Source organism: Eleutherodactylus coqui, chromosome 4 (genome assembly GCF_035609145.1).
Source record: "Eleutherodactylus coqui strain aEleCoq1 chromosome 4, aEleCoq1.hap1, whole genome shotgun sequence".
In the NCBI taxonomy this organism is placed as follows: Eukaryota; Metazoa; Chordata; class Amphibia; order Anura; family Eleutherodactylidae; genus Eleutherodactylus; species Eleutherodactylus coqui.
Genome location: NC_089840.1, coordinates 35,191,355 through 35,217,501, shown reverse-complemented (window position 1 = coordinate 35,217,501; position 26,147 = coordinate 35,191,355). Strand labels below are relative to the sequence as shown.

Genomic DNA, 26,147 nt, shown 5'->3' with positions numbered 1-26,147 from the left:
TGCTGCTGCATTCAGGATATATTGGAGATGGAAGAGTTCAGTGAGGAAAAGTCCAATCAGTAGTGAGTGAGGTGCAGGTAACATGAGTGTACAAGAAATGAAATATATGGAGTGAAGCAGAGCTGTAACAGGGCCCCCAACTATAATGCTTTATTCATAGCACTGGGTTACCTATATGTAGAAGAGAGTCCTTATGGGCCCCCTAAGGGTCTTGGGCCTGGGTGCAACCGCATCCCCTATAGTTACCCCAGTGGAGTGAAGGTAAGAGTAGAGTCAAATATGACCCCCAAGACAGCGGGCATGATGCTGAGGAATTATGGTTGCACCACACAGTGAGATGGAAATATCAGGATTTGGTCGATTACTAGATGGTGGAAACACCAGAAGTACAATTTTTGAGAGGTTGTTTTAGATGAGAGGACACAGTGTTAGAGACAGCTGACAGACAATCACTGGGGTTTTGTAGTAGTAGAGGGGTGATGTCACAGGAAGAAGTGTATAATTGTGTGTCATCAGTGTAGAGATGATGCTGAAAGCCAAATCTGCTGATAGCTTGTCTAGTGGGGACTCTATAGAGAAGAAAGAAAAAAGACTGAGGGCTGGACCCTGAGGAACCCTAACAGCAAGAGGAAGAAGAGCCTGCAAATGATATATTGAACGAGCAGTCAAAAAGGTCGGAGGAAGAAAACAAAGGAGTACAGTATAGTGGAGCATGTGATGTAGAGACTAGTAGGCCTGTCTCAGTGTCCATTTTATATCAGCCCTTTCAGGCCTGTCTGTATAACATCCATGTTGTGTACAGTTAGATATCATTGGTAATTCTCAGGACTCTGGGAGTAATCGGGGACAGAGTCGGGATCGATCAGTATCGGCCCCTCTCACTTGGTGACAATTTGGTGGCAGCAGTGGAATTTGTAGAGTGCAGGAGCCATTAGAACGGATCAGGTGGTGATTTGAGCTTTCACTTTGCATGTGTGCAAATCAGCCTGTATTTTAGTGACTTCATGCTTGCAATCCCAACGGAGGAATCGATCAAGGCTCTGCCGTGACAAGTTGGTACTGGCGAAAGTACTCAGAGTAGTCGATCCGTGACAGAACATACTGAGGAGAAGGTGGTGATCTATTGTGTCAGATGTTGCGGAGGGATCCAGAAGAATCAGGAGAGAATAATTGCCATTAAATTTTGCAGTCAGAAGATCATTTGACACTTGTAAGAGCAGTTTCTATAGAATGTGGCGTAAGAAAACCAGATTGTAAGAGGCTAAGAACAAAGTTATCAGAAAGATTGCAGATTAGGCAAGTGTAAACAAAGCATATGAGGAGTCTGGAGATAGAGAGGAGATCACACATGAGTTTGTAGTCGGCATCGCAGGATGGTTCAAGAGACTTTTAATTCAACAAAATGCTTTATTTAAAGATATAAAGAAGATGTTACATACAGACATTGTTATCTTGTTCCATACAAAATAAAATTCACACAAATTACAGTATATAACAACTTTTCTCCTTTCATATTATATTTCATATCATATAGACAATAAAAGGAGTAGACTCGTGTTACAGTCCAGATTGAGAAATAAAGCACTAAAGGTGAAGAATACAACTATTTGTCTCAGTATTATTCGGTGGAGAGCTACACATTGGTTATAACAATTGTAACAATAAACAACAAAATGCAACATAAGGCCACTTTCACATCTCGCTAGAACCTCCATTCAGAGGTTAAGTCGCAGGTCTGACACAAAATACCATAAGAAATAGTGCTGCATGCAGTGCTTTTTTTGTCTGGTAAAATGCCAGGCAGCTGAGCTGAAACCAAATGGAACCTGTTATAATCAATGGGGCTTGCTCAGCACTATTTAACATGTCCTATCTTTAGGTATTCCATCAGAACGTCTCACCCATTGTTTTCAATAGGGCCAGAAAACACATTGCATGGCATGCAATATGGAAAAAGGGGTTTGGTACCATGTTAGCCAGTAAAGTGTGATTGTTCTCAGTTAGAGAAACCAAGTAATCTTGTAGATATGATACCTTTTAATGGCTAACAAAAATACATGTTGTTATAGTGAGCTTTCAGGTTCTTTCTTACTGACCTTTCATCAGGCTGTATGCACGCTAATGCGATGCAAGATTTCCCATTGAAAACAACAAACACTTGGCAATCTTTTCGGCCATGCCAGTGGATCCCAACTCTACTGGATTGATGAGAGGCGTTTTTGACACAGAACCTGCGGGTATCTTGTACACGCAAAAGAAAGATATCAGGCCAAATTTCATGGCCCACTATCGCAATCGCCCGTGTGAAATTAGTCTCAGCCCAACTTCACACGGGCATAAACGCAATTATGCATACATTAGTGCAGCCTGTTTGTGCTATAAATGAGGCTTTTTGGAGCACGCATTGACAGCACTTTTACTGCCCGCAGGGCATGTTCATTTCCACGCAGCAAACAAACACTCCTATTGAAATGGCAAATTAGTTCAAGATGTGTTCTTATTCCAGCGGAATTACACGGTGCTTCAGACATCTCATTGCGTATTGCATTTGCGCACCCCCCATTGGAAGACTAAGTTTCAGCCAAAGTGTTCTGCGTGGAAACCAGTCTTTGGTCCGTGTTTAACCATAGCAAAAACCGCTTGCATCTGAAAGGCTGTTAATCAACAAAATTTGACACATGAGGTGGAAATACTGTGCAGACAGAAACAAACTTACTTGCTGTCCTGGATGTGTAGTAGCCCAGTACATAATGTGGATGTGTAGTAGCCCCCTCCATAATGTCATACATGTCAAGTCATATGTTGGTGCACTGTGTGAATCTGTCTAGTCATTCTGTTATGGGTATTGCACAGCTGCAGCGTGTGATGGGTTAAGTGTTTGCAAAGCCTGGAGACTGTCTTTGAATGCATCAATTTATGTCCTGTCACGTGTTATGAGTGAGAGCAGGAAAAGGTCCATGTCTTCTGGGTTCCTGATGAAGAGTGCCAGCTACATGAGTGTACCTTTAACCCCCGTGTAGTGAAAAATGGAAGAGGAGAAGATCCCTGGAGTGCCTGATTTAGGATGAGAGAGAAGTGAGCCCCAAGTGAAGAGAGAGCGTGAGAGTGAAGTAAGTGGAGTTTTCACCAAGGCCCAGTGCAGAGGTACTTTCCTTCAATTGTTCACACTCAAGCGTCCTGAAGTCTGGGTCCGCAGAGTGGAGGTACTTTTTTTAAATTATTCACGCCCAAGCATCCTTAAGTCTGGGACCGCTGGGTGGAGGTATGTGTCTTTAATTGTTCATACACAGGCATCCTGAAGCCTGGGATCTCCATGTGAAGGTACTCCTATTCAAGTGTGTCTAATACCAGCACGTGGAAGATTATCTACTTTGCCTTGTACTGCTGGAGTTTGTTTAAGTAAAGTTGTTCCAGGCCCTGACCGTTCCCAGGGATCTGAGGTACGTAATATCTGTCTGCGGCTCATTTATTCTCTGGCGAAGGTCATTCTGGTGTGTATTGGAATGGTGGCGTCACCCATGAAAACTACTATCCCTGTTTTACCATTTATTGGGCATTCCTCTCCTAGGGGTGTCCGGAAGAGGCCCAGCACTGCCCTGGCCAAGGCTACGTGCGTCCCTCTGGGAGGGAGTGTGGTAAGGGCTGCCGTGACAAGCCAGCATCTTACCACCCCCGCTCCTCAATGTATGCTCTGTGCCTGGGGTCACCCTACGGGACGCTGCAGGACGTATGATTAGGCAGCGTTCAGACATGGCACTTGTGTAGCATTCGTGTGATGTTCTTATGGGGTTTTTAATATGCATATTAATTGCACATCAAAAATGCTACTAAAAACTGCATGTGTTTTGGTAAAATGCCACAGTTTTGTAATGTGGTTTTCAGCCGATCGGTTTCTATGGGTGAAGAACATTGAAATAACGTGCTTCACCTGTAGGAGCCAACCGGCTGAAAACAGCAGCGTTTTTTGCAGTAAATGCATGTTGTTTTTAGTAGCGTTTTTAGCAATTAATATGCAGATTAAAAAAACCATAAAAGGCCACATGACCGCTATATAACCGCCTTGTCGGAGCCCAGCCTACAACTCACTATTATCAAACTATTTAACAAAAGTTTCTAAGTTTACATCAGATCATTTAGGAAGACAGGAAACAGTTAGGTGGCAGGAAATTATGCTGGCACAGATGCAAATGAAGATCCAGGAGGTGAGCGGTCACCTGTAGGAAGAGAAATGGGTGTTAGATCCATGCCATAATAGCTGCAGCCACATTATAACAGCATGGCAGAAAGACAAGATGATGTTTGCCCTCATAGAACCCCTAGTATGACTCTTAGGCCTCATGTCCATGGGCAAACTTGATTTGCGAAAGCCGTGTGGTGCACCCGCAAATCAAGCCGCCCATACAGATGCATGGGTGTCCGAAAATGGATTAAAACATGTAGATTTGATTTGCGGACCTTTTGGTAAGGGAAAGCAAATCGCAGTATGCTACATTTTTGTGCGGAAGTCAATGGAAGACGTCCAATCCACGGCCCACCTGCAGCTGACACTGCGGATGTGCCGCGGATCCGCGAGAAAACAGGAAGCTTTAAAAAGAAAAAAAAAACTGTACTGCGCATGTCCGATGACGAGCAATGAGGACCATGCGGGTATAGCAAACCCGGAAGTGGAGGGATTCGCGCAGACACTGCTGCCGGGGAAATGCAGGTGAGCAGTGCTGGATTCCCTGAACGGAATCTGCGCGTGCCGTTAACATGAGGCTAAAGGCAATGTTCACATGAGGAGGGTTTGCCGCAGATTTTCTATGTAAATCTTCCGCCTGGAAAATCCATGTTATGTACAGTAGCAGCAAAGTGGAGGAGATTTCCAAAATCTTGTCCACACACTGCGGGGAAAAAATCTGCCGTGGAAATTGACCTGCATTGTAGATTTTGGATCCGGAGCATGTCAATTATTGCAGTGGGCTTGCCATGCAGATTCCAACTTTTCATATGAACGGGTGAATTCTGCACCAAATGCTACGTCAAAAACTGTGACAAAAGCCACACCAAATGCTGCAGAATGTGCGCTGCGGACCCTTTACAGCAAAATCTGCACAAGGTGAACAAAACCTTAGGCTAGGGTCACACAGGGCGGAATCTGTACGGAAATCCGCACTGTGTGAACTCAGCCATACTGCAATGGTACTAACTGTTAACATACATTATATATAGTACAGGGAGCAAATAATAGAGATATATAATGTATTTAACGTCACCATAGATTTTTTATATAGTACAAGCAGATACTGGCATTGTATAATGTACTTATTGCTACCAAACATTAAACATAGTTGGAAAATCGGATACTGGAGACTTGAGGGCTGCCAATCTTGCAATGTATGTAGTGCAGAACCTGGTCCCTCCCCTCATCTGCAGTGCTTTCTATACTGAGAGCAGGAGACGGGGGAGGAGTGCAGCAAGTTTATCGGCAGTAGTGTGAGCTAGCAAGATTGTCCAGCAACTGCTGAACAGATTTTCAAGGGAACTCAGGGTTGTTGTGGGCACATAATTTTGTGAGTCCACGAGGAACACTATAACTTTGTGGGGCCACAATGAGGCTATCATGACTTTGTGGGAGCACAAGGAGACACTATCATTTTTTGGCCCTACAGAGAGGGCTTTCTCACTTTGTGGGGCCACAGAGAGGCACCATCACTTTGCGGGGCCAATGAGGGGACATTATCACATTGTGGGGCCAAACGTGACCTCACAATGGTGGCAAAAAAGATACACAACCAACTCTTCAGGCAGGGAAGCTCGGGGCCAAACAGCCTGGCCCCACCTTTCTGCATCAACCTCTGACTACCTCCAATCTTGCAATCTGTATGGTGCAGAACCCAACTCTTCTTCCCATCTCTGGTGCTTCCTGTACTGAGAGCAGGAGATGGGGTAGGAGTGCAGCATCTGGACCAACAGTAGTGTTGCAAGATTGTCCAGCGACTGCTGAAGAGGATTTCAAAGGAACGAAACACTGCTGAGCGCACAGAGGGGCATTATTATTTTGTGAGTCCATAGAGGGGGTACTATCGTTGTGTAGGCCCTCAGATGGGGCATTATGACTTTGAAGGGACACAGGGAGGCACCATCACTTTGTGAGGGAGGTCATTGAAGGGACACTATAATTTTTTGGCCCCAAAGGGTACACTATCATTTTGTGAGCCACAAAGGGAGCTCTCTTTGTGCGGCCACAGAGGGGGTAAGGTAACTTTGTGGGGGCAAAGGGGGGGGGGAACTATCACTTTGGGGGGCCAAAGATAAATAATGTACTTACGGTTATTATAGATTTTATATAGTTCAGAGTGCAGATACTAGAGATGCACAGTATAATGTACTTACACTTTTTATAGACACACTTCACAGTGATAATGATGATGACGATTAGTACCACTACGGCTATAGCGATAATAACATATTCAGCAGTTTTATTGTCTTTGTCTTCATTCATATCATTGTCTGTGGGATAAAATAGAACAGATAGTAATTAGTGATGAGATGTTTCTCTGTTATCATCTTTATACAGAATTATATTCTTTTCGGCAGTAATAGCGCCGCGCACATGCCTTCTTGTGTTGCTCCATGTTCGCAGCCTCTCTGACCCCGAGTCTTAGAGGATCTGCATTCGGTATCCTGTAATGTATACAGCACAGTCCATGGTACCTTCTGTGTTGCCCACACGAGCTCCGTGGCATCAGTGGTATCTGATACCAATGTGTCCAGCAGCTCAGGAGGCGTACACTCTGGCAAGTGACAGATATTATGGCTTCCTAGTTCCATAGCTTAGCGCTCTTCAACGGCTTCCCTACAATGCCACCGAGTTCAGCAGTTCACTGCTTGCAATACCCCCGCTATTCTCTACAGCAACTATATGGAAACAGCACTATAGTATATATTGTCCCCTAGAACAAGAAAGCCATGTGATCTTCAGTGTATCCTGTGCCCCATATTGTTCCTACCACTTTGGCATTCCCATGATGCGTACAATAAGTTGCACATGCTTTTGACTGTGCACGGAAAAAAACGCTAAAAAAAAGCTAAAAAACTGAGGCAAAATGCTCATTTTTAGCACATTGCCTCAGTAAAAACACAATAAAAGTGATCAAAAAAGCCGTATGTACGCCAAAATGGTACCAATAAAATCTACAGCTCGGTTCGCAAAAAATAAGCCCTCATAGAGCTCTGTACATCAAAAAATAAAAAAGTTACGTGACTTTGAATGCAGCAATTTAGAATAGAAAAAAGATTTCCAAAAAAAAGGGTTTTTACTGCAGAAAAGTGGGAAAACCTAAAAAAAATGTTAGAATTTTGGTATCGTTGTAACCGTACCGGTCTGCAGAAAAAATGGAAAGTCTCATTTATGCTGCATGATTAACGGTGTAAAAAAAAAATCAATGGCAGAATTGATGCGTTTTCTCTCTCTGCTATCATTAAAAAAAAAAATTTTTTACAATATAGTCTATGTACCCAAAATTAGCATCGATAAAAACTACAGTTCGCCACGCAAAAAACAAGCCCTCATACGGCCGCGTCGACGGAAAAATAAAAAAGTTATGGCTTTTGATAAACGGAGAAGAAAATCCGCCAAACATTGTTGCGTCCTTAAGCCCAAAATAGGCCATGTCATGAAGGGGTTAAAAAAGACATAGACAAACTGGAGCAAGTTCAGAGAAGAGTTACCAAGATGGTGAGCGGTCTGCAAATCATATCCTATGAGGAACAGTTAAAGGATCTGGGATGTTCAGCTTGCAAATAAGAAGGCTGAGAGGAGACCTAATAGCTGTCTACAAATATCTGAAGGGCTGTCACAGTGCAGATGGATCAGCCCTATTCTCATTTGTACAAGGAAAGACTAGAAGCAATGGGATGAAACTGAAAGGGAGGAGACACAGATTAGATATTATAAAAAACTTTCTGACAGTGAGGGTGATCAATGAGTCAAACAGGTTGCCATAGGAGGTGGTGAGTTCTCCTTCAATAGAAGTGCTAAAATAAAGGCTGGACAAATATCTGTCTGGGATGATTTACTGAATCCTGCATTGAGCAGGGGGTTGGACCTGATGACCCTGGAGGTCCCTTCCAAGTCTACCCTTCTAGGATTCCATGAATGCAATGCATCAGATGGTAGCGTATATCAACCGGCTGTGAAAACGGCGGTTGATATACGTGCGTGTGAATGAAGCTTTAGTCAGATTCAGCCACAAACATGAATTTTAAAGCAGTTTTTAGAAAGTATCAAATTTGTATGTAAAATTCTATGACAGTGCGCAATGGAAGAACATTCTATAGAGTGACTACTACTTTTGATTCTTGGTCAGGTGCCCAATTTTTGGTAGGATAGTGTATCTCTGCAAACTTGTACCATGAAAATTAAAGAGCTGCAAATACCAGACAGACCACGGACAAGAGTGGCGCTGTTTCTGGAAAAACACCAGATAATTTTTCCTAATTTTATACAACCTTTTTAAGTTGCTGGGACTGTAAGAAGAGAACCTATGGTAACCATCGTGAATGTAGATGCATCACTTACAGCGCCATACATAAACACAAGTACACACATCTATGGGGATCCCGCCTGAACCCCAGTGATAGAACGCAGTTTCCCAGAGTCTGTTGAGTGATTAAACCACTAGATGGTGCCCATTTGCCCCCTCGCCCGCTCATGGATGGTTTATGTGAGTACAGTACCTGGCGGTGTTTGCTCAGTAGATGTTCTCAGCTTACTTTCCATGATAGAACAGAACACGTCTTCACCTTCCTTCGCTTCATGATACACTATACATTTTATCCTCTTGAAAACATCGTTCCACTCAATGGGATCACATTTTCCATACTCGGATACATCTACATTCCCTGATTTGCACTGGATTGCAGGATTGTAGTAAAAATACATGCTCGTATACTGCCATCGTTGTCTGTTGCCAGGCAGCATCGGTATAGCCCAGCCTTTCTCTGCAGCCAGACCTGAGAATAATAATCCAGAGATCACAGGTATATTCTACAGTCAGGAGCGGCCTCAGTTTACATGGTGCCACGTGCGGAGTTGTATTTTTGGCGTCCACCACAAAAAGTGTCTTTTTTTTTCTTTCTTCAATTTCATTTAGTATTGATCATGTACAAAAGGAGAAAAAAAACATGAAAACTAATTCCCACATTAAATTTCATGCAAATATGCAAATATTGGGTCTTTCACACACCGGTCTAAGTAAGCCCCGCACCCAGGACAAGCATTGGCATACACATCTGTGCACCAGATCACAACCCATGCCAGCTCCGGATACAGCAGGTTTATGGCTACAATCTACACCAGTTTTTGTCATAGATTATGGTAAATCAGAATTCAGAAGTTCCCTGCTTGCAATATCTCCACTATTCTTTAAAGCAACTATATGGAAACAGGACTATTAATAATAATGTTTATTTCTATAGCGCCAACATATTCCGCAGCGCTTACAAAGACAGGGGGAATACAGAAAGACAAAGTACAAACATTACAGAACCGCGGTTATATAATAATCAATTGATGGAGACAGTAGGGGTGCGGGTCCGGCTCCAACGAGCTTACATACTACAGATAATGGGGTGATACAGGAGGTAAAGAGGCTGGAGATGTGCACGGTATGGCGAGGTGGAGAATGGGGGATGCTATACACAGACAATGGTCAGACTTAAGCAGTGTGGTGGCTGAGTCGGTATGACTGTAGGGGGCGGTTGATTATGGCTAGCAGGGGATACAGTCACTAGGACAGGGAGTATGTTGTCAGGCGGAGTACAGAGGGGTTTGGTTTAGGAGATATGGTATGCCTCCCTAAAGAGGTGTGTTTTTAGGGCACACCTGAAGTTTTGTGAGTCAGGGATTGCGCGAATGTTTTGGGGTAGCGCGTTCCAGAGGACCGGTGCTGCTCTGGAGAAGTCTTGGAGGCGGGAATGAGAGGATCGAATTAAAAGGGCACTCAGTCTGATTTCGTGAGCAGAGCGGAGAGCCTGGGCTGGGTGGTAGATTGAGATGAGGGAAGTAATGTAAGGTGGCACAGCGCTATGGAGGGCTTTATGGATGAAGGTAGTGAGTTTAAATTGTATTCTGCATTTAACGGGCAGCCAGTGCAGTGACTGGCACAGGGCAGAGGCGTCCGAGTAGCGGATGGACAGGAAGATGAGCCTGGCTGCCGCATTCAGGATAGATTGGAGAGGGTAGAGTCTGGTGCAGGGGAGGCCGATCAGCAACGAGTTGAATATTGAGGAGAGAGTGGAGGAGGGCAACAGTGAGCGTTTTTAGCGTGTCTACAGTGAGAAAAGGGCGTATTCTTGCGATGTTCTTGAGGTGCAGGTGGCATGTCCGGGTGAGAGGTTGGATATAGGGGTGAAGGAGAGATCAGAGTCAAATATAACCCCAAGGGAAAGGGGCACATAGAGTTTAGGATCCATTCACATCTGTGTCGGAGCTGTGCTGGAGGCTCCTAACTGAGCTTCCAACAGAAAATCCCCCATGAACTATTGCAGCATGCTGTGCTACTTCATCTGGCAAAATGCTGGAAGCTGAATGGACCTCTTTATAGTCATTGGCATTTTGCTCTGGGATGTGCTGATCTGGCGGTTCCGGTGTTTTTGTCGTTTGCCTCTGAGGATGGAGTCCAACAATAGAAACCCGCCGGATCCCAGGCTCTAATTGTAGAAACTGCTCTAAAATTCATGTTTGTGGCTGAATCTGATTCAAAGTGTCAACTTTTTATGTAAAATTCTATGATGGTGCCCAATAGAAGAATGTTCGATGGAGTGACTACTACTTTTGATTCCTGTCGGGTGCCCAATTATTTTCGGCAGACAGTGGATGGGTGGTTTCACACTGGCGAGGAAATCGTACGACTTTCGCGCAATTAGCCTAACTCCACATACTTGTGCCATGAAAATTAAAGATGGCTGAGCTGCAAATATCAGACAGACCACAGAGTGGCGCTGTTCAGCAATGAAACTCGTTGCTATTGTATTTGGATCCTGAAAATGAAGAAGTTTACACTCAACTTTCCAGGCCCTTGGTGTGCTTGGAAGTAGAGCCCTGTACCATTTATCTGAGGCTCTGCTTAAGTCAGATTCAGCCACAAACATGAATTTTAGAGCAGGTTATACAAAGTGTCAACTTTTTATGTAAAATTCTATGAAAGTGCCCAATGGAAGAACGTTCTATGGAAAGACTACTTTTGATTCTTGGTTATGCCTAACTCCACATACTTGTGCCATGAAAATTAAAGATGGCTGAGCTGCAAATACCAGACAGACCACAGACAAGATTGGTGCTGTTTCTGGAAAAACACCAGATAACTTTTCCTAATTTTATACAACCTTTTTAAGTTGCTGGAACTGTAAGAAGAGAACATATGGTAACCATCGTCTGTGAATGTAGATGCATCACTTACAGCTCCGTACATAAACCCCAGTACACACATCAATGGGGATTCCGCCTGAATCCCAGTGATACGATGCAGTTTCCCAGGGTCTGATGAGTGATTAAACCACTAGATGGAGCCCCTCGCCGCTCATGGATGGTTTATGTGAGGTCAGTACCTGGCCACGTATGCTCAGATGTTCTCTGCTTACCTTCCATGATAGAACAGGTCACTTTTACATCTTCCTTTGCCTGATAATTCAGTATGCACTTCATCCTCTTCCCAACACCATTCCTCTCAATGGGATCACATGTTCCAACCTTGTATAGATTTTCATTTCCTGCTGTGCACTGGATTACAGGATTGAAGTAAAAATACATGCTCGTATACTGCCATTGTTGTCTGTTGCCAGGCAGCACCGGTTTAGCCAAGCCTTTCTCTGCAGTCAGACCTGGAAATAATAATCCAGAGATCACAGGTATATTCTACAGTCAGGAGCGGCCCCAGTTTACGTGGTGCCGAGTTGTGCAGAGTTGTATTTTTGGCGTCCACCACAAAAAGTGTCCTATTTTTTTTCAATTGCATTTAGTATTGGTTATGTACAAAGAGGAGAAAAAAAAAACCTGAAAACTAATTCCCACATTAAATTTCATGCAAATGTTGGGTCTTTCACACACCGGTCTAAGTAAGCCCTGCACCCAGCACAAGCATTGGCATACACATCTATGCACCAGATCACAACCCATGCCAGCTTCGGCTAGAGCAGGTTTATAGCTACAATCTACACCTGTTTTTGGCAAAGATTATGGTAAATGTGATGGGCTGCGTGCAGCCACACCCCCTAATACCAGGCCCTACCCACTTTTGAAAAACGAAAAGTCTCATAACCACCAAAACTGCAGCTTTTAGGACCTTTCAACTGTGTTGGCATATTCCACAATAGCGTTAAAGAATCTGCCGTACCTGAGTTCAGCACCAAAATCTACACAGCTAACTGTGGATTCTGATGCAGAATTGCCGGCATGATTCTACTGTTTTCAATTTTGCACCAAAATCCTTATGTTAGCAATACAGATGTAGGGGCTGAATATTCTGCAAATCCTTGTGTAAGGTCCCTTTCAATACCAGAATTCTGGTGTCCAGGACTTCATAAATTATTTGTGCCACAATTCTGGCAGTAAAAGTAGTAATTCAGGCACAAGTACGAAAATAACTTTCCTTTCATTTACACCCCATCACGCTTTCATACAGTGGGCGGAGCCCAGTTTTAGCTGGCGTAGCTGCACACAGCCTGTCAGTTTTACTATAATGTACGCCAGGAACTGACTGCACACATTACTAGAGACTCTGCAGCGTGTGGATAGGATTTCTTAAAATGCTTGTACTGTAAAAGCTGTGGATATTCTAGTGAATACCACTTCAGTAAACCAGTGTGAACGTACACTGCGACTCTGTATGATGTATACATCGGCAGGCACTAGGGCTGCCACCTTTGTCACAAAAAATACTGCCCACTACAAAAGGGGGTGTGGTTTGGGCATGGCATATCACAAGGTAAGGTTTTTTTCTCTGTTATTCTAATGGTCCCAAATAATATTTGTGCTCCCCTTAATAGCCCCCAGTGGAAATAGTGTACCCGGTGTTAATTGTGTTCTCAGTTGTAGACCCAATAGTAACACTGGCCCCAGTAGTAATAGTGTCCCCAGTTGTAGACCCAAATAATTATAGTGCTCCCAATAGTAACAATGTTCCCAGTACCGGACCCAATAGTAATAGTGCCCCTAATAGTAAAAGTGGTCACAATAGTGGCCTCAAGAGTATTAGTGACCCCACCCCCTCATCCTCATAGTGACCCCAGTAGTATTATGTTCCTCAGTGGTAGTCCCTAGTAGTGGACCCTGTAGTAATAATGTCCCCCTCTTTGTACTCCCCCCATCCTGAACCTTCCGCGGGCTACAACCCCACAGCCTCAAAGATTTCACTTACACTCATTTCTAGTTCCAGTCCGCCACCACTGCTGTAACTAGATCTGTGATCCCTGACCTCTCCCCCCAGCATCTGTGGTGTATACAGGATGCAGATGACAGTAGTGAGGGGAGCAGGACAGGGGTCACAGCCCTAATTATAGCAGTGGCTGACCAGTGCTACGCAGTGCGTGTCAGTGAAATCCTTGTTGTGGGTTGCTGCCCAGCCATGCTCTCAGCAGACAATTATTTTTTACCTGCAGTTAATATGGCCGGTAAAAATGAAATACCAGCATCAGCCTTTCCACTTGATTACCGAGCGGTAACCTTAAGGCCTCATTCACACAAGCGTTTTATCGTGGCAAAACATCTTCCGAAAATGGCGACCATCTAAAGCATTAGATTCCAATATATTTGTTCAGATGACCGATGTTTAGCCATGTCAAAATATCACGGCCGCGATACCAGGACATTGTGGACAAATTAGACAGACAGTGTATGGGTGGTTTCACACGGGCGAGGAAATTGTGTGATTTTCACGTGATTATTGGCATGTAACAGCGGTAACATGCCACCATTTACAGCTAATAATGTAAGCCTAAAAGGGAAACTAACCCTCACCCTAACCCTCCAGGGCAAGCAAAAATCAATCCATAAACTGCAAGGACCTTCAAGCATTGACCCAATCGGGAGCTAGGGGTGTGACAGGGACATGCTTGCCCTGTCAAACTCCTAGCTTCCGGTGGCAACAAGGTACAACAGTACCCCCCAGTACACACATCTATGGGGATCCCGCCTGAACCTCAGTAATACGATGCAGTTTCCCAGGGTCTGATGAGTGATTAAACCACTAGATGGAGCCCCTCGCCTGCTAATGGATGGTTTATGTGAGGTCAGTATCGGGCGGTTGCTCATTAGGTGTGATCTGCTTACCTTCCACGATAGAACAGAACACGTCTTTACTTTCCTTCGCTGGATAACTCAGTATACACTTCATCCTCTTCCCAACACCGTTCCTCTCAATGGGATCACATGTTCCAACCTTGTATAGATTTTCATTTCCTGCTGTGCACTGGATTACAGGATTGAAGTAAAAATACATGCTCGTATACTGCCATTGTTGTCTGTTGCCAGGTAGCACCGGTTTAGCCAAGCCTTTCTCTGCAGTCAGACCTGGAAATAATAATCCAGAGATCACAGGTATATTCTACAGTCAGGAGCGGCCCCAGTTTACGTGGTGCCGAGTTGTGCAGAGTTGTATTTTTGGCGTCCACCACAAAAAGTGTCCTATTTTTTTTCAATTGCATTTAGTATTGGTTATGTACAAAGAGGAGAAAAAAAAAACCTGAAAACTAATTCCCACATTAAATTTCATGCAAATGTTGGGTCTTTCACACACCGGTCTAAGTAAGCCCTGCACCCAGCACAAGCATTGGCATACACATCTATGCACCAGATCACAACCCATGCCAGCTCCGGCTAGAGCAGGTTTATAGCTACAATCTACACCTGTTTTTGGCAAAGATTATGGTAAATGTGATGGGCTGCGTGCAGCCACACCCCCTAATACCAGGCCCTACCCACTTTTGAAAAACGAAAAGTCTCATAACCACCAAAACTGCAGCTTTTAGGACCTTTCAACTGTGTTGGCATATTCCACAATAGCGTTAAAGAATCTGCCGTACCTGAGTTCAGCACCAAAATCTACACGGCTAACTGTGGATTCTGATGCAGAATTGCCGGCATGATTCTACTGTTTTCAATTTTGCACCAAAATCCTTATGTTAGCAATACAGATGTAGGGGCTGAATATTCTGCAAATCCTTGTGTAAGGTCCCTTTCAATACCAGAATTCTGGTGTCCAGGACTTCATAAATTATTTGTGCCACAATTCTGGCAGTAAAAGTAGTAATTCAGGCACAAGTACGAAAATAACTTTCCTTTCATTTACACCCCATCACGCTTTCATACAGTGGGCGGAGCCCAGTTTTAGCTGGCGTAGCTGCACACAGCCTGTCAGTTTTACTATAATGTATGCCAGGAACTGACTGCACACATTACTAGAGACTCTGCAGCGTGTGGATAGGATTTCTTAAAATGCTTGTACTGTAAAAGCTGTGGATATTCTAGTGAATACCACTTCAGTAAACCAGTGTGAACGTACACTGCGACTCTGTATGATGTATACATCGGCAGGCACTAGGGCTGCCACCTTTGTCACAAAAAATACTGCCCACTACAAAAGGGGGTGTGGTTTGGGCATGGCATATCACAAGGTAAGGTTTTTTTCTCTGTTATTCTAATGGTCCCAAATAATATTTGTGCTCCCCTTAATAGCCCCCAGTGGAAATAGTGTACCCGGTGTTAATTGTGTTCTCAGTTGTAGACCCAATAGTAACACTGGCCCCAGTAGTAATAGTGTCCCCAGTTGTAGACCCAAATAATTATAGTGCTCCCAATAGTAACAATGTTCCCAGTACCGGACCCAATAGTAATAGTGCCCCTAATAGTAAAAGTGGTCACAATAGTGGCCTCAAGAGTATTAGTGACCCCACCCCCTCATCCTCATAGTGACCCCAGTAGTATTATGTTCCTCAGTGGTAGTCCCTAGTAGTGGACCCTGTAGTAATAATGTCCCCCTCTTTGTACTCCCCCCATCCTGAACCTTCCGCGGGCTACAACCCCACAGCCTCAAAGATTTCACTTACACTCATTTCTAGTTCCAGTCCGCCACCACTGCTGTAACTAGATCTGTGATCCCTGACCTCTCCCCCCAGCATCTGTGGTGTATACAGGATGCAGATGACAGTAGTGAGGGGAGCAGGACAGGGGTCACAGCCCTAATTATAGCAGTGGCTGACCAGTGCTACGCAGTGCGTGTCAGTGAAATCCTTGTTGTGGGTTGCTGCCCAGCCATGCTCTCAGCAGACAATTATTTTTTACCTGCAGTTAATATGGCCGGTAAAAATGAAATACCAGCATCAGCCTTTCCACTTGATTACCGAGCGGTAACCTTAAGGCCTCATTCACACAAGCGTTTTATCGTGGCAAAACATCTTCCGAAAATGGCGACCATCTAAAGCATTAGATTCCAATATATTTGTTCAGATGACCGATGTTTAGCCATGTCAAAATATCACGGCCGCGATACCAGGACATTGTGGACAAATTAGACAGACAGTGTATGGGTGGTTTCACACGGGCGAGGAAATTGTGTGATTTTCACGTGATTATTGGCATGTAACAGCGGTAACATGCCACCATTTACAGCTAATAATGTAAGCCTAAAAGGGAAACTAACCCTCACCCTAACCCTCCAGGGCAAGCAAAAATCAATCCATAAACTGCAAGGACCTTCAAGCATTGACCCAATCGGGAGCTAGGGGTGTGACAGGGACATGCTTGCCCTGTCAAACTCCTAGCTTCCGGTGGCAACAAGGTACAACAGTACCCCCCAGTACACACATCTATGGGGATCCCGCCTGAACCTCAGTAATACGATGCAGTTTCCCAGGGTCTGATGAGTGATTAAACCACTAGATGGAGCCCCTCGCCTGCTAATGGATGGTTTATGTGAGGTCAGTATCGGGCGGTTGCTCATTAGGTGTGATCTGCTTACCTTCCACGATAGAACAGAACACGTCTTTACTTTCCTTCGCTGGATAACTCAGTATACACTTCATCCTCTTCCCAACACCGTTCCTCTCAATGGGATCACATGTTCCAACCTTGTATAGATTTTCATTTCCTGCTGTGCACTGGATTACAGGATTGAAGTAAAAATACATGCTCGTATACTGCCATTGTTGTCTGTTGCCAGGTAGCACCGGTTTAGCCAAGCCTTTCTCTGCAGTCAGACCTGGAAATAATAATCCAGAGATCACAGGTATATTCTACAGTCAGGAGCGGCCCCAGTTTACGTGGTGCCGAGTTGTGCAGAGTTGTATTTTTGGCGTCCACCACAAAAAGTGTCCTATTTTTTTTCAATTGCATTTAGTATTGGTTATGTACAAAGAGGAGAAAAAAAAAACCTGAAAACTAATTCCCACATTAAATTTCATGCAAATGTTGGGTCTTTCACACACCGGTCTAAGTAAGCCCTGCACCCAGCACAAGCATTGGCATACACATCTATGCACCAGATCACAACCCATGCCAGCTCCGGCTAGAGCAGGTTTATAGCTACAATCTACACCTGTTTTTGGCAAAGATTATGGTAAATGTGATGGGCTGCGTGCAGCCACACCCCCTAATACCAGGCCCTACCCACTTTTGAAAAACGAAAAGTCTCATAACCACCAAAACTGCAGCTTTTAGGACCTTTCAACTGTGTTGGCATATTCCACAATAGCGTTAAAGAATCTGCCGTACCTGAGTTCAGCACCAAAATCTACACGGCTAACTGTGGATTCTGATGCAGAATTGCCGGCATGATTCTACTGTTTTCAATTTTGCACCAAAATCCTTATGTTAGCAATACAGATGTAGGGGCTGAATATTCTGCAAATCCTTGTGTAAGGTCCCTTTCAATACCAGAATTCTGGTGTCCAGGACTTCATAAATTATTTGTGCCACAATTCTGGCAGTAAAAGTAGTAATTCAGGCACAAGTACGAAAATAACTTTCCTTTCATTTACACCCCATCACGCTTTCATACAGTGGGCGGAGCCCAGTTTTAGCTGGCGTAGCTGCACACAGCCTGTCAGTTTTACTATAATGTACGCCAGGAACTGACTGCACACATTACTAGAGACTCTGCAGCGTGTGGATAGGATTTCTTAAAATGCTTGTACTGTAAAAGCTGTGGATATTCTAGTGAATACCACTTCAGTAAACCAGTGTGAACGTACACTGCGACTCTGTATGATGTATACATCGGCAGGCACTAGGGCTGCCACCTTTGTCACAAAAAATACTGCCCACTACAAAAGGGGGTGTGGTTTGGGCATGGCATATCACAAGGTAAGGTTTTTTTCTCTGTTATTCTAATGGTCCCAAATAATATTTGTGCTCCCCTTAATAGCCCCCAGTGGAAATAGTGTACCCGGTGTTAATTGTGTTCTCAGTTGTAGACCCAATAGTAACACTGGCCCCAGTAGTAATAGTGTCCCCAGTTGTAGACCCAAATAATTATAGTGCTCCCAATAGTAACAATGTTCCCAGTACCGGACCCAATAGTAATAGTGCCCCTAATAGTAAAAGTGGTCACAATAGTGGCCTCAAGAGTATTAGTGACCCCACCCCCTCATCCTCATAGTGACCCCAGTAGTATTATGTTCCTCAGTGGTAGTCCCTAGTAGTGGACCCTGTAGTAATAATGTCCCCCTCTTTGTACTCCCCCCATCCTGAACCTTCCGCGGGCTACAACCCCACAGCCTCAAAGATTTCACTTACACTCATTTCTAGTTCCAGTCCGCCACCACTGCTGTAACTAGATCTGTGATCCCTGACCTCTCCCCCCAGCATCTGTGGTGTATACAGGATGCAGATGACAGTAGTGAGGGGAGCAGGACAGGGGTCACAGCCCTAATTATAGCAGTGGCTGACCAGTGCTACGCAGTGCGTGTCAGTGAAATCCTTGTTGTGGGTTGCTGCCCAGCCATGCTCTCAGCAGACAATTATTTTTTACCTGCAGTTAATATGGCCGGTAAAAATGAAATACCAGCATCAGCCTTTCCACTTGATTACCGAGCGGTAACCTTAAGGCCTCATTCACACAAGCGTTTTATCGTGGCAAAACATCTTCCGAAAATGGCGACCATCTAAAGCATTAGATTCCAATATATTTGTTCAGATGACCGATGTTTAGCCATGTCAAAATATCACGGCCGCGATACCAGGACATTGTGGACAAATTAGACAGACAGTGTATGGGTGGTTTCACACGGGCGAGGAAATTGTGTGATTTTCACGTGATTATTGGCATGTAACAGCGGTAACATGCCACCATTTACAGCTAATAATGTAAGCCTAAAAGGGAAACTAACCCTCACCCTAACCCTCCAGGGCAAGCAAAAATCAATCCATAAACTGCAAGGACCTTCAAGCATTGACCCAATCGGGAGCTAGGGGTGTGACAGGGACATGCTTGCCCTGTCAAACTCCTAGCTTCCGGTGGCAACAAGGTACAACAGTACCCCCCAGTACACACATCTATGGGGATCCCGCCTGAACCTCAGTAATACGATGCAGTTTCCCAGGGTCTGATGAGTGATTAAACCACTAGATGGAGCCCCTCGCCTGCTAATGGATGGTTTATGTGAGGTCAGTATCGGGCGGTTGCTCATTAGGTGTGATCTGCTTACCTTCCACGATAGAACAGAACACGTCTTTACTTTCCTTCGCTGGATAACTCAGTATACACTTCATCCTCTTCCCAACACCGTTCCTCTCAATGGGATCACATGTTCCAACCTTGTATAGATTTTCATTTCCTGCTGTGCACTGGATTACAGGATTGAAGTAAAAATACATGCTCGTATACTGCCATTGTTGTCTGTTGCCAGGTAGCACCGGTTTAGCCAAGCCTTTCTCTGCAGTCAGACCTGGAAATAATAATCCAGAGATCACAGGTATATTCTACAGTCAGGAGCGGCCCCAGTTTACGTGGTGCCGAGTTGTGCAGAGTTGTATTTTTGGCGTCCACCACAAAAAGTGTCCTATTTTTTTTCAATTGCATTTAGTATTGGTTATGTACAAAGAGGAGAAAAAAAAAACCTGAAAACTAATTCCCACATTAAATTTCATGCAAATGTTGGGTCTTTCACACACCGGTCTAAGTAAGCCCTGCACCCAGCACAAGCATTGGCATACACATCTATGCACCAGATCACAACCCATGCCAGCTCCGGCTAGAGCAGGTTTATAGCTACAATCTACACCTGTTTTTGGCAAAGATTATGGTAAATGTGATGGGCTGCGTGCAGCCACACCCCCTAATACCAGGCCCTACCCACTTTTGAAAAACGAAAAGTCTCATAACCACCAAAACTGCAGCTTTTAGGACCTTTCAACTGTGTTGGCATATTCCACAATAGCGTTAAAGAATCTGCCGTACCTGAGTTCAGCACCAAAATCTACACGGCTAACTGTGGATTCTGATGCAGAATTGCCGGCATGATTCTACTGTTTTCAATTTTGCACCAAAATCCTTATGTTAGCAATACAGATGTAGGGGCTGAATATTCTGCAAATCCTTGTGTAAGGTCCCTTTCAATACCAGAATTCTGGTGTCCAGGACTTCATAAATTATTTGTGCCACAATTCTGGCAGTAAAAGTAGTAATTCAGGCACAAGTACGAAAATAACTTTCCTTTCATTTACACCCCATCACGCTTTCATACAGTGGGCGGAGCCCAGTTTTAGCTGGCGTAGCTGCACACAGCCTGTCAGTTTTACTATAATGTATGCCAGGAACTGACTGCACACATTACTAGAGACTCTGCAGCGTGTGGATAGGATTTCTTAAAATGCTTGTACTGTAAAAGCTGTGGATATTCTAGTGAATACCACTTCAGTAAACCAGTGTGAACGTACACTGCGACTCTGTATGATGTATACATCGGCAGGCACTAGGGCTGCCACCTTTGTCAAAAAAAATACTGCCCACTACAAAAGGGGGTGTGGTTTGGGCATGGCATATCACAAGGTAAGGTTTTTTTCTCTGTTATTCTAATGGTCCCAAATAATATTTGTGCTCCCCTTAATAGCCCCCAGTGGAAATAGTGTACCCTGTGTTAATTGTGTTCTCAGTTGTAGACCCAATAGTAACACTGGCCCCAGTAGTAATAGTGTCCCCAGTTGTAGACCCAAATAATTATAGTGCTCCCAATAGTAACAATGTTCCCAGTACCGGACCCAATAGTAATAGTGCCCCTAATAGTAAAAGTGGTCACAATAGTGGCCTCAAGAGTATTAGTGACCCCACCCCCTCATCCTCATAGTGACCCCAGTAGTATTATGTTCCTCAGTGGTAGTCCCTAGTAGTGGACCCTGTAGTAATAATGTCCCCCTCTTTGTACTCCCCCCATCCTGAACCTTCCGCGGGCTACAACCCCACAGCCTCAAAGATTTCACTTACACTCATTTCTAGTTCCAGTCCGCCACCACTGCTGTAACTAGATCTGTGATCCCTGACCTCTCCCCCCAGCATCTGTGGTGTATACAGGATGCAGATGACAGTAGTGAGGGGAGCAGGACAGGGGTCACAGCCCTAATTATAGCAGTGGCTGACCAGTGCTACGCAGTGCGTGTCAGTGAAATCCTTGTTGTGGGTTGCTGCCCAGCCATGCTCTCAGCAGACAATTATTTTTTACCTGCAGTTAATATGGCCGGTAAAAATGAAATACCAGCATCAGCCTTTCCACTTGATTACCGAGCGGTAACCTTAAGGCCTCATTCACACAAGCGTTTTATCGTGGCAAAACATCTTCCGAAAATGGCGACCATCTAAAGCATTAGATTCCAATATATTTGTTCAGATGACCGATGTTTAGCCATGTCAAAATATCACGGCCGCGATACCAGGACATTGTGGACAAATTAGACAGACAGTGTATGGGTGGTTTCACACGGGCGAGGAAATTGTGTGATTTTCACGTGATTATTGGCATGTAACAGCGGTAACATGCCACCATTTACAGCTAATAATGTAAGCCTAAAAGGGAAACTAACCCTCACCCTAACCCTCCAGGGCAAGCAAAAATCAATCCATAAACTGCAAGGACCTTCAAGCATTGACCCAATCGGGAGCTAGGGGTGTGACAGGGACATGCTTGCCCTGTCAAACTCCTAGCTTCCGGTGGCAACAAGATACAACAGTACCCCCCAGTACACACATCTATGGGGATCCCGCCTGAACCTCAGTAATACGATGCAGTTTCCCAGGGTCTGATGAGTGATTAAACCACTAGATGGAGCCCCTCGCCTGCTAATGGATGGTTTATGTGAGGTCAGTATCGGGCGGTTGCTCATTAGGTGTGATCTGCTTACCTTCCACGATAGAACAGAACACGTCTTTACTTTCCTTCGCTGGATAACTCAGTATACACTTCATCCTCTTCCCAACACCGTTCCTCTCAATGGGATCACATGTTCCAAACTTGTATAGACTTTCATTCCCTGCTGTGCACTGGATTACAGGATTGTAGTAAAAATACATGCTCGTATACTGCCATTGTGGCTTGTTAGCAGTTTGCACCCATGTAGCCTTGCCTTTCTCTGCAGCCAGACCTGGGAATAATAATCCAGAGATCACAGGTATATTCTACAGTCAGGAGCGGCCTCAGTTTACATGGTGCCACGTGCGGAGCTGTATTTTTGGCGTCCACCACAAAAAGTGAATTTTTTTTCAATTGCATTTAGTATTGGTGATGTATAGAGATGAGCGAACACCAAAATGCTCTGGTGCTCGTTGCTCAAGTCGAACTTTTCGTAATGCTCGGGAGCTCGTTTCGAGTAACGAACCCCACTGAAGTCAATGGGGGACTCGAGCATTTTTGTATGGGACTGATGCTCAGAAAGTCATGGAAACACCACAGAAACTGATATGGAAGGGCAGGGGCAGCATGCATGGCTGCATCTGGGGCTCCCAGGTCCCACTATTAAGCCAAAATGGGGGCAAGAGTCTGGCGGTCACACCCCCCCCCTAACAATTTACTTGGGACAAACCCTCATTAGCAAGGTACACGCTCTGGCACATCTTAGCCAAGCGCCACACTACCTGCGACCAAGGACAATTCCTGCCTGCGGGTGACACCGCTGCCTCTTCTCCTGGGTTACTTGCTGGCATTGCAGTTCAACCCCCCCGCACGACCCTGCATCCACAGCGCACACAAAAGTGTGCCTGCGCAGCGTTCAGCTGCCCTCATGCCACACGCTCACTTCATAGCCACACCAACCTCATGTCTATTTATAAACGCGTACTCGATGAGGAGGAACCGGAGGCACACACTGCAGAGGGTTGGTAGGGCCAGGCAGCGACCCTCTTGGAAAGTGTGGGCGATAGCCCACAATGCTGTTGAGAATTGATAATAAATTGACGGACGATCATCATTCCAATCCCATGCCACCTCCGACACAAAATTGTCAGGAACCACAAATGTGGGCATAAAGGGGACTCAGGTGCCAGCACTTCTACACATCTCCACAATGCAGCAACACTCTGTGTGGGAAGCACGTGAGCGGGCCCAGGGTCAGGCTCGGTTCCAGCCTCCACCTTGTGTGACCCAAGGTGCTGCGAGTTCCATAGCAATGGGAAATTCATGTGTCCCCACACAAGTCATTCTGTGTAGGTGTCAGATAGCTCAGCACCACAATGGGAAGTCTTTGAGTTCCTTGGGCTCGCCTATGCGATGCACAAAGATGGTATTACACAGGAAGAAATCAGAGTGCCCAAACATGGCAGAGTTTCAGCCACGCCAAGGACCTTGGCCCACATTTCTACCCTAGTCAGTCAGTGTATTTGTGCCAGACAGGTAAAACACCGCAATGGGAAGTCTTTGTGCACCCACAGCATAGGCGAGCCCAAGGAACTCAAACATGGTATTACACATGAGGAAATCAGAGTGCCCAAACATGGCAGAGTTTCACCCCGCCAAGGACCTCGGCCCACATTTCTACCCTAGTCAGTTAGTGTATTTGTGCCAGACAGGTAAAACACCACAATGGGAAGTCTTTGTGCACCCACAGCATAGGCGAGCTCAAGGAACTCAAACATGGTATTACACATGAGGAAATCAGAGTGCCCAAACATGGCAGAGTTTCACCCCGCCAAGGACCTCAGCCTCGGCTCACACCCTCATTAATCATGGGCATAAATCGGACTCAGATGCTAGTGCAGCTGTGGACGTCCCAATAATGCAGTAACGCTCCTTTTGTTTGGCCCAAACCGGTGTCTAAGATAACTGTGGTAACACGAGAGAAAATACATGTTGCCCTGCGCTGATCCCCAGACCCCAAGCAGGAGGATGAGGGGGCATAATAAGGCCGAGAAACCATGACTGAGGTAGGACCCGCAATACTCTGTGTGGGAAGTACGTGAGCGGGCCCTGGGTCAGGCTCGGTCCCAGTCTCCACCTTGTGTGACCCAAGGTGCCGTGAGTTAAATAGCTATTGAAAATCCATGGGTCCCCACACACTTCATTCTGTGTAGGTACTCAACACCGCAATGGGAAGTCTTTGAGTTCCTTAGGCTCGCCTATGCTGTGGGTGCACAAAGATGGTATTACACAGGGAGAAATCAAAGTGCCCAAACATGGCAGAGTTTTACCCCACCAAGGACCTCAGCCTTGGCCCACATTTCTGCCCAAGTCAGTCAGTGTATTTGTGCCAGTTAGGTAAAACACCGCGATGGGAAGTTTTTGTGCACCCACAGCATAGGCAGACCCCAGTAACATTTCTGTAGCAAGAGTATAGCCGAACCCCTCAAACCATTCAGTAGAAACTGCATAGGCGGACCCCAGTAACATTTCTGTAGCAAAAGTATAGGGAAACCCCAGTAACATTTCTGTAGCAAGAGTATAGGCGGACCCCAGTACCATTTCTGTAGCAAAAGTATAGAGAGATCCCTGTAACATTTCTGTAGCAAGGGTATAGGCGGACCCCAGTAACATTTCTGTAGCAAGAGTATACGCAGATCCCTGTAACATTTTTGTAGCAAGGGTATAGGCAGACCCCAGTAACATTTTTGTAGCAAAAGTATAGGCGAACCCCTGTAACATTTCCGTAGCAAGAGTATAGGCGAACCCCTCAAACCATTCAGTAGAAAAGGTATAGGCAGACCCCAGTAACATTTCTGTAGCAAGAGTATAGGCGGACCCCAGTAACATTTCTGTAGCAAGAGTATAGGCGGACCCCAGTAACATTTCTGTAGCAAGAGTATAGGCGGACCCCAGTAACATTTCTGTAGCAAGAGTATAGGCGGACCCCAGTAACATTTCTGTAGCAAGAGTATAGGCGGACCCCTGTAACATTTCTGTAGCAAGAGTGTAGATGAGCCCCTGAAACATTGGTGTACCAAGAGTATAGGTGAACACCTGAAAAAATTTGGTTACCAAGAGTGTAGGCAAAGTCCGGAAAAATTAGTTAGATAACAATATAGGCGAGGGCCAGAAAAATTGGTGTACCCAGTGTACAAGTGCACCCCTGAAAAATTGCTCAACCGCGAGGGCAGGTGAAACCCATAAACATTTTTTAAAGATACAGCTCGCTGTTGCTTAATTTGTAACAGAGCCTGGAGCCTTTAAAACTTTGAAAAATTGTATAAAAATCTTTTAAACAGAGCCTTTTGGGCCATTGAAAAATTGGCAGTTCAGCGTGATGACATGCTGTTTTAGGAGGAGGAGGAGTAATAATATCCGAGAGTGATTGACAAAGCTAATTCACCCTTTTTTGTGGTGATAGAGGATGCATTTTTCTCCTGTTTCAGTGAAAAGAATCATTAGGTTCCGCTTCTTTCCGCCGGTAGAGAAGAGAAGTCTGGGGAAATCCAGCCTTTGTTCATCTTTATGAGTGTAAGCATGTCGGCACTGGCAGTTGACAGGTGGGTACGCTTATCCGTGATGATTCCCCCAGCTGCACTAAACACCCTCTCTGACAAGACGCTAGCGGCAGGGCAGGCCAGCACCTCCAGGGCGTACAGCGCAAGTTCGTGCCACGTGTCCAGCTTTGACACTCAATAGTTGTATGGAGCAGAGGCATCACGGAGGATGGTGGTACGATCGGCTACGTACTCCCTCACCATCTATTTACAGTGCTCCCTCCGACTCAG

The 26,147-nt window shown here is 45.1% G+C and overlaps 1 protein-coding gene across 3 annotated transcripts in view; it reads right to left on the bottom strand.

Annotated features, from left to right (window-relative positions):
* Positions 1–1,453: 1,453 nt before the first annotated feature.
* LOC136625196 (uncharacterized) overlaps positions 1,454–26,147 on the bottom strand; it is a 41,292-nt gene continuing 16,598 nt past the window's right edge. The window contains exons 3-10 of one of the 3 annotated variants that reach the window (XM_066599217.1): positions 22,370–22,609; positions 19,684–19,923; positions 16,998–17,237; positions 14,312–14,551; positions 11,626–11,865; positions 8,722–8,997; positions 6,376–6,492; positions 1,454–4,214 (exon numbers count right to left, since the gene is read on the bottom strand). In XM_066599217.1, coding sequence (XP_066455314.1) covers positions 4,168–4,214; positions 6,376–6,492; positions 8,722–8,997; positions 11,626–11,865; positions 14,312–14,551; positions 16,998–17,237; positions 19,684–19,923; positions 22,370–22,609 — 1,640 coding nt within the window. In that variant the 3' untranslated portion in view covers positions 1,454–4,167. The remainder of the gene's footprint in view (positions 4,215–6,375; positions 6,493–8,721; positions 8,998–11,625; positions 11,866–14,311; positions 14,552–16,997; positions 17,238–19,683; positions 19,924–22,369; positions 22,610–26,147) is intronic. The other 2 variants (XM_066599219.1, XM_066599220.1) reach the window with 2 other exon arrangements.